Source organism: Rhinopithecus bieti, unplaced genomic scaffold (genome assembly GCF_001698545.2).
Source record: "Rhinopithecus bieti isolate Rb0 unplaced genomic scaffold, ASM169854v2 scaffold_28846, whole genome shotgun sequence".
NCBI lineage: Eukaryota > Metazoa > Chordata > Mammalia > Primates > Cercopithecidae > Rhinopithecus > Rhinopithecus bieti.
Window position 1 is genome coordinate 1,017,806 of NW_016813231.1, and position 19,686 is coordinate 1,037,491.

Below are 19,686 nucleotides of genomic sequence, written 5' to 3' on the forward strand. Positions count from 1 at the left end.
AGACGCGCTGGCTCATGCCTGTAATCCCAGCACTTTGGGAGACTGAGGCGGGCGGATCACAAGGTCAGGAGATCGAGACCTTCTGGCTAACACAGTGAAACCCCACTGCTACTAAAAATACAAAAAATTAGCCAGGCGTGGTGGCGGGCGCCTGTAGTCTCAGCTACTCGGGAGGCCGAGGCAGGAGAATGGCATGAACCTGGGAGGTGGAGCTTGCAGTAAGCTGAGATTGCACCACTGCACCCCAGCCTGGGCAACAGAGTAATACTCTGTCTCAAAAAAAAAAAAAAAAAAAAAAAGGATCACAAATAAAAAAACAATTTTTAAAATTAGGAAAAAAAAAAAAAAAAAAAAAAAAGAGTACACACATAACATACACATATTTAAGCTAGGGAAATAAAATATAAATTTTTTAAAATCTGCAAGTTTTTCAAAAAGCAAATTCACAGACACCGAACACTGTAGTATGATTGTGCTTTAAATGTCTTATAGACATCAGGGGAAAAATCAGTTTAATGCAAAGCTTTTATTTTATATATTGTGGCAGCCAACCTCAAAGATGGCTCCCAGTGATCCCTGCCTCCTGATAGTCATGTCCTTGTACAGACACATTCTATACTGTATCAGAGTTACCTGGTGTAACAAACAGAATTTAGCAGAAGTGATGATGCATTACTCTTGAATACAGATAATAAAAAACACTGTGCCATTTGCCTTATTCTCCCACGAATTACTTACTTAGGGGTAAGCCTAAGTTCCCCCTAAGTATGTTGTAAGGACAATTAAGCAGCCTATGAGAGGCCCACATGAAGAGGAACTGAAGGTCATGCACCAAAGGCCATTTGAATAGCTATCCTGGACACAGATTCTACAGCTCAGACCAGGGAAAACCTGGATGGCTGCAGTCCTCTGCCAATTCTGACTACAATCTCATGAGAGATACCAAGCCAGAACCACCCAGCTAAGGTGCTCCTAAATTTCTGACTCACAAAAATTCTAAGATAATGGCTTAACACAACATACATTTATTAAGTTTTAGAATAATTTGTTATGCACCAATAGGTGACCATATAAATTAAGCTACAAATTCTTACTGTGAACACATGTATTTCTTACCAATGTCATCATCAGTTTTGTCTGCAGGCTCTTTTTCAAGACATTCTCGAACAAGATCTCGCCCCTGCAATGGATCTGTTCGATCAATCTCTTCATCTTCCTCTTCGTCATCCTCAGAATCAACAGGTCCTTCTGGAAGACGTGTCAAATCTACATCTCCTACCTCACTCTCTGTAGCCTATCAAAAGAAATCTTGATCACTTACCATTTCATGTTAAAAATACTGTAAGTCACAGTCTGAATTAATCAAAACTACCAATTCCTACAAAATATAAGATTTGGGCAACGCTGTATGCTGCATCAAGGATACAATAAAATGATACATATTTATAAAAGGTTTCTTTCTGTCCCAAATTTACAGGCTCATCTTTCCACAATGTGACAACTAGGTGATAAATCAACGTCAGTAAATGTAAAATGGTCAGGAGACTCAAACATCACTAAATGTATTAATATCTGTTTTCCACCAAACACTTGCATTTCTTAAAAGTACAAAGTTTACTAAAACATGAAGTACAGGAAAGAAAAAGTTTACTAACAATCACCTTATGAGTACCTATTAGTCTATGCTGGGTGTTGTGAAGAAGATAATGTTCTTTCATCACAGAGGCTTAGGCTTAGTAGGGTAGGTAACCACATAAATTAGAACAGAAGTTTAAAGTAAGGTAGAGAATAGTACTAAAATGCACTAAAATAGACCCATTGTAAAGGACTGAACAAATACTTTTCATTTCCCAATACTTTACTGTTGGATCTAAAAGTGTGCAAAGAGCTGTGATTTTTGAATCACTCTATAAAATGACCTTATACTTACAACTACAATTTGGAAACGTATTAGTCTCACATATTTTAAAGAAACTATAAAATGTTTAAAACCATAAATTAAAAGTCATAGAAAATAATGAAAATGTCTTTTAGAAGATAAAATGGTACTAAGTAGATTCTTAAAAAATATTTCTAAATATTATACTCACTTGATTCATCTTGTTAATGAAAAGCATGGATATTAAAGGCATTATAGAAAAAATAAGTGAACACACAAGAATTCCATAATAAGTAGAAAGCACTCAAATGAGTATTAGTGAAGACTACAGAATCTTAATTCATTAAGTATCTCCTGTTTTGAACATTTACCCTTTTCTCTGCCAAGAGATCATTTTTTTTTCTGTTTTTTGAGACAGGTTCTCGCACTGTCAACTGGACTGGAGTGTAGTGGTGTGCACTGCAGATCTCGGCTCACTGCATCCTTGTCCTCTTGGACTCAATAAATCCTCTCTCCTGAGCGCCCTGAATAGCTGGGAACACAGGTATGTGCCACCATAGCCAGCTAACTTTTGAAATTTTTGTAGAGACTTGGGGGGAAGTTGCCCTATGCTGCCCAGGCTGGTTTTGAACCTTGGGCTCATGTGATCCACCCACCTTGGCCTCTCAAAATGCTGGGATTACAGGGTTAGCCACCATGCCCAGCTGATCTTCCTTCTTTTGAGGACTACTTTTCCTCTGCATCTTAAACCCAGAGATTCCAGTGGGAAACAGTGCCCTGTTCCCTAGCTATGTAAACTAAGGTAGAAAGAGCTTTTCTCTAGATTTCTGTACACAATTAGATCTGGAAGCAGAGCATCCCTTCTTATCTGGTTGCTAAACTGGAAGAATCTGAAAGTAGGCAGCCTACAGCCACATAGAAATTCCTTTCTATGGCAGGAGAAAATGAAACCAATAGGCAGGGAAATGGGAAGGGGAATGGGGAGAAGGACACTGAACAAGAGAGTCAAACAAAGACTCAGAGCAACAAAGCAACAGAAACAGAGCACGCAGGACAGAGAAAGAAAGAGCACAGTATGTGTAGCAAAGAGCATTTGTGACAGAAAGTGTCACAAAGAAAGCAAGCAAGGAAAAATAAGCAAGCCATACAGAGCCAAAAGACCAGAAACAGGCAGATAGGGGCAGACATACCTGCAAGCATCCAGGTACCCTGAGGCTAGAGTTGCCTCTGCTTTCTCTAGGGGGTCAATAAACTAACCTTTTGGCTTTACATTTTTTCTTTCTTTCTTTCTTTCTTTCTTTTTTTTTTTTTTAAAGACAGGGTTTCACTCTGTCACCCAAGCTTGTGCAGTGATATGATCACAGCTCACTGTAGCCTCAACCTCCTTAGTAGCCAGGACCACAAGCACTGGCCTTTTGGCTTTTGTTAATTCAAGTTAAGGCTCTGATAACTACAATTGGAAGAGTCCGGATCTGTTTCTTAAAACCATGTCTTATACTTCCTTTGGATTTCTGCACAGCTTTAAGTAATAGTCATTTAACAATCCAGACTAAATACTCAAATTGTGATCTTTAGACAAGCTAGTTCTTAAGGGTCTGTGACTGTTTGAATGCTTGTATCTCCTCAAATTTTTTATGTGGAAATCATAACCCCTAAAGTGATGGAATTATGAAGTGTAGCCTTTGGGAAGTGATTAGGTCATGAGAACACTCATGAATGGGATTAGTATAAAAGAAGCCTGAGGGAGCTCATTCTCCCCTTCTACCCTGTGAAGCTACGATTAGAAGGTACCTCTAACAATCAGAAAGAGGTCTTTTACCAGACACCAAATCTGCTGCTGGTGCCTTGATCTTTAAACTTTCCAGCCTCAAGAACAGTGCGAAATAAATTTCTGTTGTTTATAAGCTACCCCTAAGTCTACAGTATTTTGTTATAGCAGCCTGAATGGACTAAGACAGGATCATATAGGGGCAATTTTATCTCATGACTGACTAGTATGCTGAGTTGTTTTCTGGCTATGAAATTATAGGGTTTAAATGGAGTATATTTCTGAATAATACATAGAACCACAAACTTGTTTGCAGGTTATAATCCTTTTTTAAAGACAAGTACTTTTAAATTTAAATATGTGTACATGCTAAAAAGACTTTCGAAATATCTTATTTATATAAACTGATTTAATCTAAGAAACAACTGGGGAAAAAACCTAAAGCAGTATTTTCTACACAATTTAATTTCTCAATATGCAGGAGAGCTCACTCCTGGTATATCCCTTTCCTATTTTATCAATTTTAAGTGTAATCTGCATTAAAATTCAGGTTTTAAATCACTGTCTTCATCTTAATCTAAGATTTTCATCCCCTGACCCAGATTATTTCAACCTAGTCTCATTCCCATATTTTAGATTATGTTGCATAAAAAGATAGACAGCTCACAACATAAAAAGGCAAGATGGAATTTAGTTATATGGACAGTAGGGAAGGCTAATTATCATCTGCATGAGAAGCAAAGACAACTAAGATGACAGCTCTTTAGGAAGAATGGAAGTCATGGGTTGGGACTTAGAGGTTACTAAAAGAACTTTTTAAGGAACCTTTTCACACCAACTGCAAAGGAAAGAATATAATCTACCCTTACAATTGCCTTTCTAGGCCAGGCACAATGGCTCCTGCCTGTAATCTCAACACTTTGGGAGGCTGAGGCATGCAGATCACTTGAGCTTAGAAGTTTGAGGCCAGCCAACATGGAGAAACCCTGTCTCTACAAAAAATACAAAAATTAGTCAGGTGTGGTGGCACATGCCTGCAGTCCCAGCTACACAGGAGACTGAGGTGGGAGGACTGCTTGCGCCTCGGAGGCAAAGGCTGCAGTGAGCCGAGATCTTGCCACTGCGCTCCAGTCTGAGTGACAGTGTGAGAACCTGTCTCAAAACAAAATCAAAACCCCAAAAAACCACAACTACCTTTCTTATACCTCTACTTTTACATAGTAGTATAAAAGAAAAGAATAAAATTAGTTAAGAAAATACACTAAACTATTAAAATATTAAGAGTATACAAGAGTATAAGGTGATAAAATAGAAATTAAGAATAAAAAAATAAGACTGGTCAAAAACATGCCAGGAAATTTAAAAGGATTTTTTTTTTTAACTTAAATTAAAAAAAAAAATGTAGAGACTAATTCCTTGATTAAACAAAGGAAAGCGAGGTCCTTAAGAGAAAGGTAGATATGATTACGACCACAGGACAAGAAGTCACCGCATGATACTTCTGAATATGCCGTTCCTGGGCAGAAAGTTTAATGCTATAATAATTAGATAAGAATATTTTTCAACGTAATATCCACAATGTTCAGCATACAATAAAAACTTACTACATAAGTGAAGGGGGGAAATGTGACCTATAAACAGGAAACAAATCACTATAAAGAGATTCGATAATGAAAGAGACAAGAACTTTCAACATTTATTATAAATAAGTTCAAGAATTTAGAAGAAAAACAATTAGAGGAAAAATGGATAATCTCAGTAAGGAGATATAAACTGTAAGAAGAATAAATTTGAAGAAAGGGCAACAAAAGCTACCCAATCTGAAGTAGAGATGAGAAAAAAAGCCAAAAAAAAAAAAAAAAATTAACAAAGCCTTAGAGACTCATATCGTAATATCAAGAGTGGAAATATGTGGGTCAAAAGACACTCCGTATTCATGAAGGTAGGGTACATAGAAGACTGAGCCCAGGCCTTTCAATTAATTTATCCTAGCACCTGGGATATATCAGACCCTTAATTATGATAAATGAGTTAAGTCCAGGAAAAACATATATACTGGTGATAGGATTAAGACAGTATGAAACTTTTTTCTTTTCCTGACATATCAATGTCTCTGTATGTATAAATATAATTTGGTGAGGCAGACAGTCTGAGGTGATTTTCTGATGACTCGGCCTTCCCCAAATAACCCCCCAGAGGATATCCTTTTCCTGTTTCCATCTAGATAAACATGAAGCTACAATGAAGAGAACTATAGGCTGGAAGAAAGAGTTATACAAACTTACAAAAACCACACTTTCAAATTTAAGGCAAGTGTTAAGCCAGAACCTTAGACTTTCAGTGCCTCTCTTTTCTGTATTCCCATCTTTAGTATGTCATCTAACCTTTTCACAGACCATTTAGTCCCTTAGGACTTCCTGGTCAGGGTTAGAACTCTATGAAGTTAATCTTTCAGTCCAGGTTGACCCATTTCATAACCTCTACAACAGGGCAGGCAGGCAAAGTCAAGTCTCTTTTGTCCTGGATAATAAAGTTTTAGTTAGCAGAGATCTGCATTTTCCATGGAGCCAATATTGGTTTCTACTTTCAAATATAATTCAATGCAAAAAAAAATTTCTAGATTACTTCCTAAATGCCAACACTGTGCCTGACTCAGCATGGGATACAAATGTAAGACATCAACTCTGCACTCCATGAATTCACTCTGGTGATGAAAAATGACAAGTTTACAAGTAACTACCCAAAAAAGCAGAGAGAAAAAGTGACATGCCTGAGAGAAAAATTGCTGAGGGATTCCAAGAAAGGAGACATCTCTTCTTGTTGGAAAGACATGGGAGATAACATGAAAATGTCATCTACATGAAGCTATGGGTAGAAGAGTATGATTAAAACACAAGGCTAGGAAAAGGCAGACATGTTCAGGGAATAACGTACATATGTGATGGGGCAGAATCTAGAATGTGTAAGTGGGGAAACAGTAAAATATAAAACCACATTGTAGTTAGAGGTAAAAGGCTTGGAATTTAAAATTAAGAGTGTAATTTAGATAACAGTGAAGCATTAAAGCTTTTTAAATACAGGAGTAATTAAAAATCAGAGCAATTTATTTCAAGTGGGAGTTGAAAAATGATAGTCAAAAGATTCTAATAGATTTTGACCAGGACTCAGATGATATATATTTTTCTTCTGTGACGGAGTCTTTCTCTGTCGCCCAGGCTGGAGGGCAGTGGCGTGATCTTGGCTCACTGCACCTCTGCCTCCCAGGTTCAAGCGATTCTCTTGCCTCAGCCTCCTGAGTAGCTGGTGCATGTGCCACCTCACGTGGCTAATTTTTTCTGTATTTTTAGTAGAGATGCGGTTTCACTATGTTGGCCAAACTGGTCTCAAACTCCTGACCTCCAGTGATCCACCGAACCCAGCCCTCGATGATATTCTTAACAGAAATATTTAAGAAAGGTGGAAGAGAACATGTGGTGACTTGGGGTGACAAAAGAACATACTAGTGAAAATGTGGCACCAGGTTTCTGAAGAGATTGGCACTCAGAGCTGTGCATTAGGAAATCATGTTGCCATAGAGGTGGTAACTGAAGCCTTGGGATTTTTAAAAACACGCTTACTCCCTATATAGAAACTGAAAAAGTAGGTGGGGATAAATGTGTGCCTTGAATTGTTTAAGAATGAGTTAACAAAAAGACAAAGTGCTTTTGTTCAAGAGTCAATATTTCACAGTTTTCTAGCTCATGGAAAAGACTGAAATAAATAGAAAAAGGAATCTAGAAAGAAGTACTTCTTATTCTCTTGAGTATTCTTTGAAGATGCATAAAATATTCTATCTAAGAACATTCTAACACCTTAATGTATACTTTAAAATTTTAATCTATGCTGATTAGAAACACATTCACACTGGAACCATTAATTTGCTTTCCCCACTGCCCCCTCAACACTGTAGTAAATGCTATATTTTGAAGTTTCCTTGAGGGCCAAGGGCTTTTATTTTTAGACCAGAAGACATGAAAACTCTCAAGAAGGAAATGGATAGAAGTGTAGCCACACATTTGGCCATATAAAACAGTGTCAACAGTTTTCCTATTAAGAACTGCCGTCAGGAAAACCAAATCCCGCATGTTCTTACTTATAAGTGGGCGCTAACGATTGGGTACATATGGACATAAAGATGGGAACAACAGACACTGGGGTCTATTAGAGTAGGGAGAGAGGGACAAGGGCTGAAAAACTACCAACTGCGTATTATGCTCACTATCTGGGTGACGGGATCATTCAAATCCCAAACCCTCAGTATCACGCAATATACCTATGTAAGAAATCTGCACATGTACCCCCTGAATCTAAAATAAAAGTGGAAATTATTTTAAAATTGGGGAGACATCCATTTTCTGGATGAGAAGACTCCACGTTAGAAAAAAATGCCCAAATTAATCTATATATAGTCTTCTGTCCCACAAAAAAAGCTGGATTTCACTTGAAATGTTCCTAAATTTCTAGAAGAATAAAAGCAGAAACACTAAAAAAAAAAAAATAGCTGTTAGGGTATCTTCCCCTCAACTCTCCAAATTAAAAACACTTGTATCATTTCACAAGGCTTTGCTTATGGTGTTAAAGGCTAGGTGTTCACTTAAAAAATCTCTCAAATGCTAAAATTCAAATAACTAGACAAATCACTTCAGCTATCCCTGGTTAAGATACATACATTGGCAATGTACACCTGTAACTAAGGAGTATATTCATAGCTCCAACAGGGAATCTAAAGGTAGCCTAAGGTGAAGGGAAAGATCAAGGGTCCAGTACTAGTATTTAATTCTTCTCCTTGTTTTATTCCCAAGGATCTGATTGGAAATATTCGTGTATGTGTATGCACACATACACACACAATTCAGTTAGTTAGATATTTATCTTATCCATGGATTAAAATTATAGAAATCTTGTACTTTGGAGGGTATATCTTATCAACCTATTATAATTCTGTGTTTATTCCTTTTACTCTCCTTTAAATACGTCCTCAAGATTAGTTAAATAAACAAATGATAATGTTGGTTTAAGAAACATAATAAAAACGACCCACAAACCCACCACTAGTAGAAAAACACTATTTACTAATTGGTGCTCCTGAACTCGGATTTACATTTTGTATCTACAAATATAAAAGCATGTAAGTATATATATTTAAAGAAATATAATGTTAATCCTATATACTTATCTCACAGATATGATATATAAGATTTTATACATAGGAGATATAAAAAATATGTTAAGTATGTAGGTGTATATTTTTATGATTTTGATTTTTTACCTTTTGTGTTTATCTTTATTGGCTTCTTTTTGTTTTGGCATTTATGCTGTTTCTATCTTTTGGCTATTGTCCTAAAGTTAACTGTTATGTCAGAGTTTGAAATTTTTTTTTTTTTTTTTTGGAGACGGAGTTTCACTCTTTGTTGCCCAGGCTGGAGTGCACTGGTGTGATCTCGGCTCACAGCAACCTCTGCCTCCCAGGTTCAAGCGATTCTCCTGCCTCAGCCTCCTGAGTAGCTGGGATTACAGGCATGCTCCACCACCCCGGCTAATTTTTTATTTTTAGTAGAGACGGAGTTTCTCCATGTTGATCAGGCTGATTTTGAACCCCCGAACTCAGGTGATCCGCCTACCTCTGCCTCCCAAAGCGCTGAGATTATAGGCTTGAGCCACTGTGCCGGGCAGCAGAGTTTGAAAATTTTTATCCTCTTTGACCACTCTTAAAAAATCTTATCTTAGGTTTTATATATTTCATGTTAACATTATTATAAGTTTCTCCTTTAAATTTCTTCATTCCTATTTTGGTTCTAGAGTTTTAATAATTTTGTTCCTTTTATCTGTTCGTGCTCTCTAAAGTCATTCCCACTTTTATTGGTTAATTTATAAGTTTCAATGCACCATATTTTTTGAAATTATATGATTCCATTTATATGACCTTCTGGAAAAGGCAAAACTTTATGGGTAGAAAAGAGATTGGTGGTTGCCAGGGCTTAGGATAGGGGTCAGGAGAAGGGACTTGACTGCAAAGGGTCATATGGGTACTTTCTGAGGTGATAGAAATATTCTACATATTGACATAGGCTATGCCTTGGTCCTGCAATAGAACACCTCCAACCAACACCAGCAGGTGTACTCCAGTCTCATCCTCAGGTTGTCCAGCTAAAAGGCGAGTAATCTGCAGGTGCTAATATAAGTGCAATGCTATAGGAGCTCCTGTAGCATCTTTGCAAAGATGTAGGGACCAACTATGTACAGTCCATCTTCTAGTTCACAATAAAGCATTGCTCTTTCCAAGTGACCTTGAATCTTAATCTGTGCACTATTCTGGCTTAGAGACGTGGATATCCCAGTGATACCAGGTTCCTATAGTTTTTCTTTTCTTTTCTTTTTTGAGACAGAGTCTTGCTCTGTTGGCCAGGCTGGAGTGTAGTGGCATGATCTTGGCTTGCTGCAACCTCCGCCTCCTAGGCTCAAGCAATTCTCCTTCCTCAGCCTCCCAAGTAGCTGGGATTACAGGTGTGTCACCACGCCCAGCTAATTTTGGAATTTTTAGTAGAGACAGGGTTTCACCATGTTGGTCATGCTGGTCTTGAACTCCTAACCTCAGGTAATCCGCCTGCCTCGGCCTCCCATCCTATAGTTTTTCAACACCAAACCTCTGTGTATAGTCTCAGAGAGGTCCAGATATTCTCACATGTCCTAAGAGAAATCTACAGCCACATCCCTGAACTTCACTGATCCAGGGTCAATCTTCCTCAGCATTTTCTTCTGGAAAAACACAGTCTACCTTGATTTTTACATGTGCAACAATTCTTCTTTCACAAGATAATTCTTTTGGGGAGGGGCAGAATGCATGAAGCCCAATAGGTACACAAGCACTAAGTGGTCCCAGAGCCATTGTATTAACTTGTTTCATCTCTCTTTTAATTCTTTGTTCTCTCTACTATAAAATGGAGAACAGGGAAAAATTCCTTGTTCCGTATACTGTAAAAAGCAAACAGGGAGATATAGATGACCACAGCAATGACCTTTGTTGAGAAAAGTCACATATAAACCAAAAAAATGGGTATTGTCTTGGTTCCATCTTGCATCTGCCTACAAGCTTCCCTGAATAGAAGGCGGCTGTTTTCCTAAAATATCTCAATCTGGGTAACTCTGTAGAACCAGTCTAAAATGCTTTCCTCAGACAACAACAATACTATTTCTACAAATCTTAGTATATGGTAGCCACTAGCCATATGTGGTTATTAGGCACTTAAAACATGGCTAGTCAAATTGGGATGTGCCGTAACTTTAAACTCTGTTTTTTGATGACTTAGTATGAAGAAGGAATGTAAGGTAACTCATTCATAATGTTAAAACATTAAATACATGTTTTAATTATAATATTTGGTTATACTGCACTAAATAAAACATATTACTAAAATGAATTTTACCTGTTTCCTTTTATATTTTTTAATGTGGCTACTAGAAAATTTAAAATTAAATACGCGGCTCACATTAAATTTCTATTTGACAGCTCTGGAATAGATAATATATTTGAATTCCTTAACAAACCAACCCTGAATATCATGCATTCCTCTTGTTATTTTATTTAAACTGTTTTATGTTCTATACTCATAATCTCTGACAAAATCAACCACCGGGCTCCACACCCAGGGAACTGTCCCTTACAACTTGCATTAAAGGAGACATCATTGGAAGTTCCACTATCTGGATCCCGAAATACTTACTGCCCCGGCCTGAACCTAACTTGGGTTCAATCTCAGCAGGATCATGTGAGGTTTCTCTCAGTTTACGGGTCTTCCTAGAACTTCTCCCCACTATTACAAGGATCACTGAAAAGCTCAGTAGGTTGGAAATTGGGTCTTTTGGGTTTTAGAAAATGGAAAAGTCCATAAATATTCTCACTAATTTGCTATTTAATTCATGCTATACTACAACAGAGGCTTTATGGTAGAAAAGCAGCTCTAATTTTCTTCATGACTTCTAACTACAGAAGACATATACAGTCAATTATAACAAAATCAGTCTTTTGTAAGTTCAGTTATTCCAAGAACTAATTTTTTAACCAAAACAGGCATTAGATATTAATATGGATTCACCTGGATAAATGAAAGAGAACACTAGATTCATACTCTGCTGAACCATACTTAATCATTCTCAAAAGAGAGACTGCCTCTTTAATCAGGCTTACAAATTTGACACAGTATATAAAGTTTATTTTTTCAAAGACCTTAAGCTTGAATTTCATACTCTAAAAGATACGTTAACCATCTAAGGCACAAGCACAGAATATCTGGCAGAATAAAAAAACCATATACACAGCACAGAAATTCCTAAGGTATTACCTGATAGATATCAGATAAACTGCTGCTTCCAGAGTCACTGGCAATGCTACAACCAGACTGACTAGAAGACACATGAGTCACCTGTGGATGAGGGTTGTCTGTGAGATGCATCTTGGTAAGATCAGCTGGAAGCTGAAAAAAAAAAATAATTTAAGTTATTCTAAATGTCTTTATCTTTTAAGCGGTTTTGGCACATTAACTTCAACAAATTTTATGTACATAACTGTGCAATCTCATTTCTAACGCAAGTTCTCCACTTTTAGCAAAAAGATCTTTTGAAATAAGAACCATATAGTACTCTCTGAAACGATTAGGCAATTCTACAATGGTAAGCTCACTGAACAGTTTTCAAAAGCCATTACTAATGATATTTCTGAGGAAGAACTTGGACCTTCTATCTTCCCAAATAAAAACATCAGACCTGTCCATTTAAGGGTAGGAATGTTACCCTTTAAACACACACATACACACACACACACTCTCTCTCTCTCTCTTTCTCCCTCCCAACCTCCCTCCTAATAAAAAACGGTGACTAACACAAGAATAAAACAGCAATGTCTTGGAATTCAGCTACCGGAAGCAAGACTTAAGACCAGTAACAAATTGATTACATTCAATATTCCAAAAATTTTGTGAGCATCTTTACACTTAATATTGAATTAGCTTCTAGTTGGCCCCTGAGAGATTTCTTAGTACTCAACATGATTTAATGAATGTCTGCACTAGGCGCAGGTATACAAGAAACACAAAAAGTAAGTGACTCCACCACCTCATCTTGAATATGGTCACACTCTAATCAGGTATGCAGGCTGTATAATGTATTTCATACCATAAAACAGACATCTCACAAAATAAAAGCTACAGAAATTAAGACAATAAACCATTGCATTCCAGAGTAGTGAAAGTTTTACGTAAGAGGTACGCTTATTTATTTTCCAAATGATTTCTCTGCAACTTGCTATTCAGGGCTTAAAAAAAACCAATTTAATTTTAAAAATAGGGTTTCTCATTGCTTTACTACTGAAAAACATTAAAGAAACACACACATAGTGTGTATTAAATGTATTGAGGGAATGACTGAGTCTGAATTATATTATCTCAAGAGGAATTAATGTAATTATAAAAATTACACATGAAGTACATCATGAACTTCCCCTGCTGATAACGGTATGTTAGATAATTCAGATGAATCCTAGTACTAAGATAAACAGAAAACCTGAAATACATACATACATAGACACACAGAGTATCTGGCCTCTGAGGTTACTTTTTCTCTTAAGAATATTTTCTGATTCCTAAAGAAAAGGCTGAAAGGCCAAGAAGTACCTGTGACAGCCACTGGCTAAAGGGACAAAGGTTAAATTCCAAGGCCTAGGATGGGAGGGCCATCTTTGGATTGGGACCCTGGAGAGTAAATTAGACTCTAGAGTAAAAGTCACCCAAAAGTAAACTGATGCTACTTTTAGAATCACCTCAATGCCTGATGCTAAAATAAGGTTGTATGTAAGGTTATAAGGTTATATAGGATTACTAGTATTTCCAATTAACTGTTGGAAGGAAACACAAATCCTCACTATAGGAAGAAAGTCATCCTAGGTCTCAATTAAAAAAATTTTTTTCACATATACAACATCCATTGCTCAGTCCAATAAAATCCAGGCATATATGATGAGACAGGATGGTATTGATGAAAAGTACGGAATAAACTCCAGAAACTAATAAAGAAGTTTCAAATAATAGGGTTACCAGACACAGTCTCTAAAACAACTGTGTTTAATATATACCAGGGGTTGGCAAACATTTTTGTTAACGGCCAAAGAATATATATATTTTAGGTTTCACAGGTCACATACAGTTTCTGCTGTATGCTTCTTCTTTCTTTTTTTTAAATCTTTTAACAACTCTTTAAAAATGTAAAAAATCATTCTTAGCTCACAGGTCATATAGCTCACTGGTCAGAATTGGTCCAGTTAGTGATTTATCATATATAGAGAGAAAAATACAAGACTAACAATTTCAGCAAAGAAAGAAAAGAATTAAATGAAAATCTAGAACTAAAATATACAACTATGGAAGTTAAAAGCCAACAAGTGGGCTTAAAAAAAGATCTGACAGAGCTAAAACAGAATTTGAAAAGTAAAGACTAGTCTGAAAAATATCCAGAATGAAGCATGGAGAGGAAAAAAGGTGAAGTTGGGAGAGAAGGGGTAAGAGCCATAGGAGATTCAGTAAGAACGTGACATCTGAATAACCAGAGTCTGAGAGAAGCGAGTACACAGAAGCAAGATGATGGCTAAGCCTTTTCCAAAAGTGACAAAAGACCTAACGTCACAGATCAAGGAGGTTTAAAAACTCTCAGCAAGATAAAAAAGCAAAAAACAAAAAACAAAAACCCACCCCAAAACAAATAAACAAACAATCCCCCCATACCTATTCACACCAGGGTACATGTGTCAGGGGGTGAGGGGGAATACCAAGATAAAAGTTTTAAAGTAGCCAGGAAAAAAACCTGAGAGATTAGATTGCTTTGGCAGAAGCAAAATCAAGTTGATGGCTGGCTTCTCAACATAAATTCTGGAAGCCAGAGGACAATTGAGTGATATCTCCAGGAGTTAAAATTCTATACCGAGCAAAAACAGTACTCAAAAAAGGGGAAAAATAATTTTCAAATAAAGAAAAATGAAGGAAATAATTCCTTAGCAGTCCTACAATGAATAAAATCCACTGGGAGAAGAAAAATGATTCCAGATGGAAGCTTTCAGGCACAAGAAAGAAGAAAAACCAAGGAAAACGGGAAATGTGTGGCTAAATCTACATGAATGCTGACTATGTAAAATAGTAACATTAATATCCCATGAAGTTTAAAATACAGTAATTAAAATACAACAACAGAATGTAAGTCTGGAGAAGGGTAAATGAAGCTATTAAAGTGCTCTCAGTTCCTTGTACTGTCCATGAAACTGTAGTAGCAGACTTGAAAGGTGAAGAATGTGTGTTGTAATTTCTGATTTAAGAAAAGCATAGTAAAAAAGTGTATACCTACCAAGTTAACAGAGGGGAAAATATTAAATAATCGAAGAATGGAAAAATATACACCATGCAAACACAACCAAAAGGAAGCTGATATAGCTTAAAGTACACTTGGTGCAAAAGCATTAGTAGAGCCAATAGGGGACATTTTATAAGTATGTGAGGTGATGGATGGAGATATATATCTATATCTATATGTATAGATAGATGGATACACACACACACACACACACACAGAGAGAGAGAGAGAGAGAGAGAGAGAGAGAGAGAGAGAGAGTCTCGCTCTGTCACCTAGGCTGGAGGGAGGGCAGTGGCATAATCTCGGCTCACTGCAACCTCTGCCTCCTGGGTTTGAGTGATTCTTTTGCCTCAGCCTCCTGAATAGCTGGGATTACAGATGTATACCACCGTGCCCAGCTAATTTTTGTATTTTTAGTACAGGAGGGGTTTCACCACATTGGCCAGGCTGGTCTCCAGCTCTTGACCTCAAGTAATCTGCCTGCCTCAGCCTCCCAAAGTGCTGGGATTACAGGTGTGAACCACCATGCCTGGCCAAGGTGATGGATATATTAACTACCTTGATTTGATAGTTTCACAACGTGAACATGTATCAAAACATCACACTGTACCCCACAAATACATCCAATTATTATTTGTGAATTAAAAATAAATTAAAATTTAAAAAATGTATAAGGCAAAAATGTCATCTACAATTATGCTATAAATTTTTAATACAGATCTCAGTAGCAGTCTGAACAAGCAAAACACACAAAAACAAAACAAGTAAAGATATACAAGAAATGAACATAATAAACAAATGACCTAAAGAGTATAGACATAGAATAATGGAACCAAAAACTCCAGAACACATTTTCTTTTAGAGCACATATTAAAACATTTGTAAAAATTTACAATAAGGCAAGTCTCAACAAATTACAAAAGCCTGAAACCAGGGAATATTCAGCAATAACAGTGCAAATAAGGTAGAAATATATAACAAAAAGATAAATAGAAAGCTATCATGTTAGAAAATTGTAAACAATCCTCTATTGAAATAGCCCATGAATCAATGAAGTCACATTGGAAATTAGAAAATATTAAAACAGAAAATTAAGATGCCATATATCAAAACCTGTGGGATAAGTTAAAGTCATGCTTAGAGGCCATTTATAGCTCTAATACAACAAAAAAAATTAACAAGCTCATAATTCCTTACAATAATGCAGAAATATTTATGAGGGTATGATACAATTCAAAGACCTTCCTCCCACTTGGTTTCTATTATTTAGATATGAAAAAAAAACTCATCTGGGAATGAAGTAGTTGGAAAGGCAAACACTGAAAATAGCTTTAAAATGTGTGGTGTTTGGTTGGGGTGTCAGGGGTAGGAGTCAGTATATATTGCAAATTCCTACAGAGAATTTGCAAGAAGACCAAAGAGAAGAAAGTCATTCATAAAAGTAACACAATGAACCAAAGCCAGAAGTCTGCCAAGTGGCTTCATAGTACAGACAATGTACTGAGCAATCTTCACCCTCACTAGACCCTAAAAAGCAGGTGTTATTATTATCTTTATTTTACTGATGAGGAAACAGAGGCAATACGATTAAGCAACTTGGCCCAGATCATACACTCAAGTAAGTAGTAGAGTTAGGAATCAAACCCACGTCTGACTCTAGCACTTTTCTGTTATATTCTGCTTTGTGTCAGGAACTCTGCTGATGACATAAAAATGAAAACATATGGGCCCTGCCTTCAAGGAGCTCAGTCTAATAGTGGACAATGGAGACAGATTTATAAGCAAACAGCATCTGCTTTCTACTTCATGAAGAAAACTTCATACAGGAATTCCCTCAACCTCCTTACAGAATGAGAATAATGATGCTGACTGCAGTTAACATCTGAGTTATTTGTACCAAACACACACTTCTACATGTCTTTCACATAGATTATCTCACCTAATATTCAAACAACCAGATGAGGTAATACTATGATTATAGCCAATTTATAGAGTAGGAAACCTAATCTTAGAGATGTTATAAAGGTTTCCCAGGGTCACATAGCTAGGAAACTGGGGTCCTGGGATCTGAAACCCAGGCAGCCTGATTAAATCCATTGTTCTTTTCTACTAAGTTGTTTCCTGATACTCAGTTGGGAGTTCACAACACCCAATAGTTTATCTTCTCTTTGTAACAAATGAAGGAAAGGATTTTCCTCCAAGAGAAGTTCTTCGTTCCTTAAATCTTCTCCACTATCTCTCAGCTTACCTGCCCTTTCTCTTTCTCTTCCTGATCCACCTGGACTCAACAGCTGATCTTTCATCAGCAACCTCAATTCATTTACCTCATTGTCCTTCCAGCCCACCAGGTCTGGCAAAACTTCCCATCTTTCACAGCATCCTTCATCCATTTCCTATATCTGAACTTCTGTGCTCTGCTGGAGATAACATGTTCACAAGGCCTACTGTTAAAAAGTTCTATTTGAAGCGGCAAGAAACTTTTTTAGCTAACAACTTGAATACAGACATTATGAAGTTATAAAGTCTGCTGAATACTTTGTATATGGGGGGGGGGGGGGCAGGGAAAGAGAGGTATTGAGAAAAGACTAGAGGTAGAATATAATCAGTAATGCCAAGCTAGGCATTTTGAATTTGGTTCCTATAGACAATATAGAGTTACTATAGGTTTCTGGGAAGGGCAGTGATATAAGAGCTACTATATTTCTCAGTTAGACTAGATTTTGTTACAATAGAGGGCCCTCAGATCACTAAGGCTTACCCTAGTGAAGTGTACAGGTAACTTATGGGGCAACTACCCTAGTATACAGAGACTCAGATATCCAAACTGTTTAGGTGTTTTTGGCTCTGCCATCTCAACATAAGGCCATTGAGGTCACAACAGCAGGAAAAACAAACAAACAAACAAACAACAGCTGGAAGAGAATGTTAACCTTGCAAGTAATCAGGGAAATAAAAACTAAAACAAATACTTTTTTCCCCATCAAATTGGCAAAAAGCAAGTCTGATAATACAAAATGCAGGAAAGACTATGGAGGAAAACAATATTCTCACAAACTGCTAATGGGAGTATGAACTGGTATTTTTGGACAACAATTTTAGGAGTGGCCACTTTGGGGAGCAAATGTAAGATTACATTTAAAACATTTATACCTTATGACTCAATATTCCACTTAGGGTACCTACTCTTAAGATCACTCTGGAAGGACAGAAGGTGAAATAGAAGAAAATGGTACACACAAGAGATAGGAGACACTAGTTGAAGCACAAGACGATGGAGGCCTTACAAAATTAAAAGTAAGCCACCAGAATTGTAAGATAGCTTCTAGGGGCCGAGCGCGATGGCTCACACCTGTAATCCCAGCACTTTGGGAGGCTGAGGTGGGTGGATCATTTGAGGTCAGGAGTTCAAGATCAGCCTGGTCAACATGGTGAAACTCCACCTCCACTAAAAATACAAAAATCAGCCGGGTGTGGTGGCGGGTGCCTGTAGTCTCAGCTACTCAGGAGGCTGAGACAGGAGAATCGCTTGAACCCAGGAGGTGGAGGTTGCAGTGAGTGGAGATTACGCCATTGCACTCCAGCCTGGGCAACAGAGTGAGACTCTTTCAAAAAAAAAAAAAAAAAAAAATCTCACAACTGAAGACAAATGAAAATTTTCAGCTTGAGAGAGTACTCTAAAAGTGTCAATAGGGGAACAAAAATTAGGCAATCCAGGGCAAAACTTCATGGTATCAAGGATAAAAATAATAATAATAATAAAACAAAGGCTGGACACAGTGGCTCATGCCTGTAATCCCAGCACTTTGGGAGGCCAAGGCATGAGGACTGCCTGAGTCCAGGAGTTTGAGACCAGATTGGGCAAGATGGAGAGACCTTGTCTCTACAAAAAAATTAGAAAATTGACCAGGGATGGTGGTGTGCATCTGTGGTCCCAGCTGTGTGGGAGGCTGAGGTAGGAGTATCCCCTGAGTCCACAAGTTCCAGGCTGCAGTGAGCCATGATCACACCACTGCTCTCCAGCCTGGGCAACAGAGCAGGGCCTTGTCTCTCTCTCTCTCTTTTTTTTTTTCCCTGTCCACCCAGTCTAGAGTGCAGAGTCACAATCTCAGCTCACTGCAACCTCTGCCTCCTGGATGTAAGCGATTCTCTCACCTCAACCTCCCGAGTAGCGGGGACTACAGATGTGTGGCAGCACACCTGGCTAATTTTCGTTTTTTTTTTTTTTTTTTTTTTTTTTTTTGAGACAGAGTTTTGCTCTTGTTGCCCAGAGGGAGTGCAATATTGTGATCTCTGCTCACAGCAACCTCCGCCTCCCAGGTTCAAGCCATTCTCCTGCCTCAGCCTCCGAAGTAGCTGGGATTACAGGCATGCACCACCATGCCCAGCTAATTTTGTATTTTTAGTAGAGACGGGGTTTCTCCATGTTGGCCAGGCTGGTCTCGAACTCCAGACCTCAGGTGATCTGCCCGCCTTGGCCTCCCAAAGTGCTGGGATAACAGGTGTGAGGCACGGCGCCTGGCCTAATTTTTGTATTTTTAATAGAGATGGGGTTTCACCATGCTGGCCAAGCTGGAGGACCATGTCTCTTAAAAAAAAAAAAAAAAAAAAAAAA

General features: G+C 37.6%; 1 protein-coding gene across 1 annotated transcript in view; it reads right to left on the minus strand.

Moving 5' to 3' along the window:
* RAPGEF6 (Rap guanine nucleotide exchange factor 6) overlaps positions 1-19,686 on the minus strand; it is a 134,833-nt gene that overhangs the window by 83,811 nt on the left and 31,336 nt on the right. Inside the window, 2 exon segments of the mRNA XM_017847862.1 lie at positions 1,117-1,294; positions 12,026-12,157. Of these exon segments, the coding sequence (XP_017703351.1) occupies positions 1,117-1,294; positions 12,026-12,157 (310 nt within the window).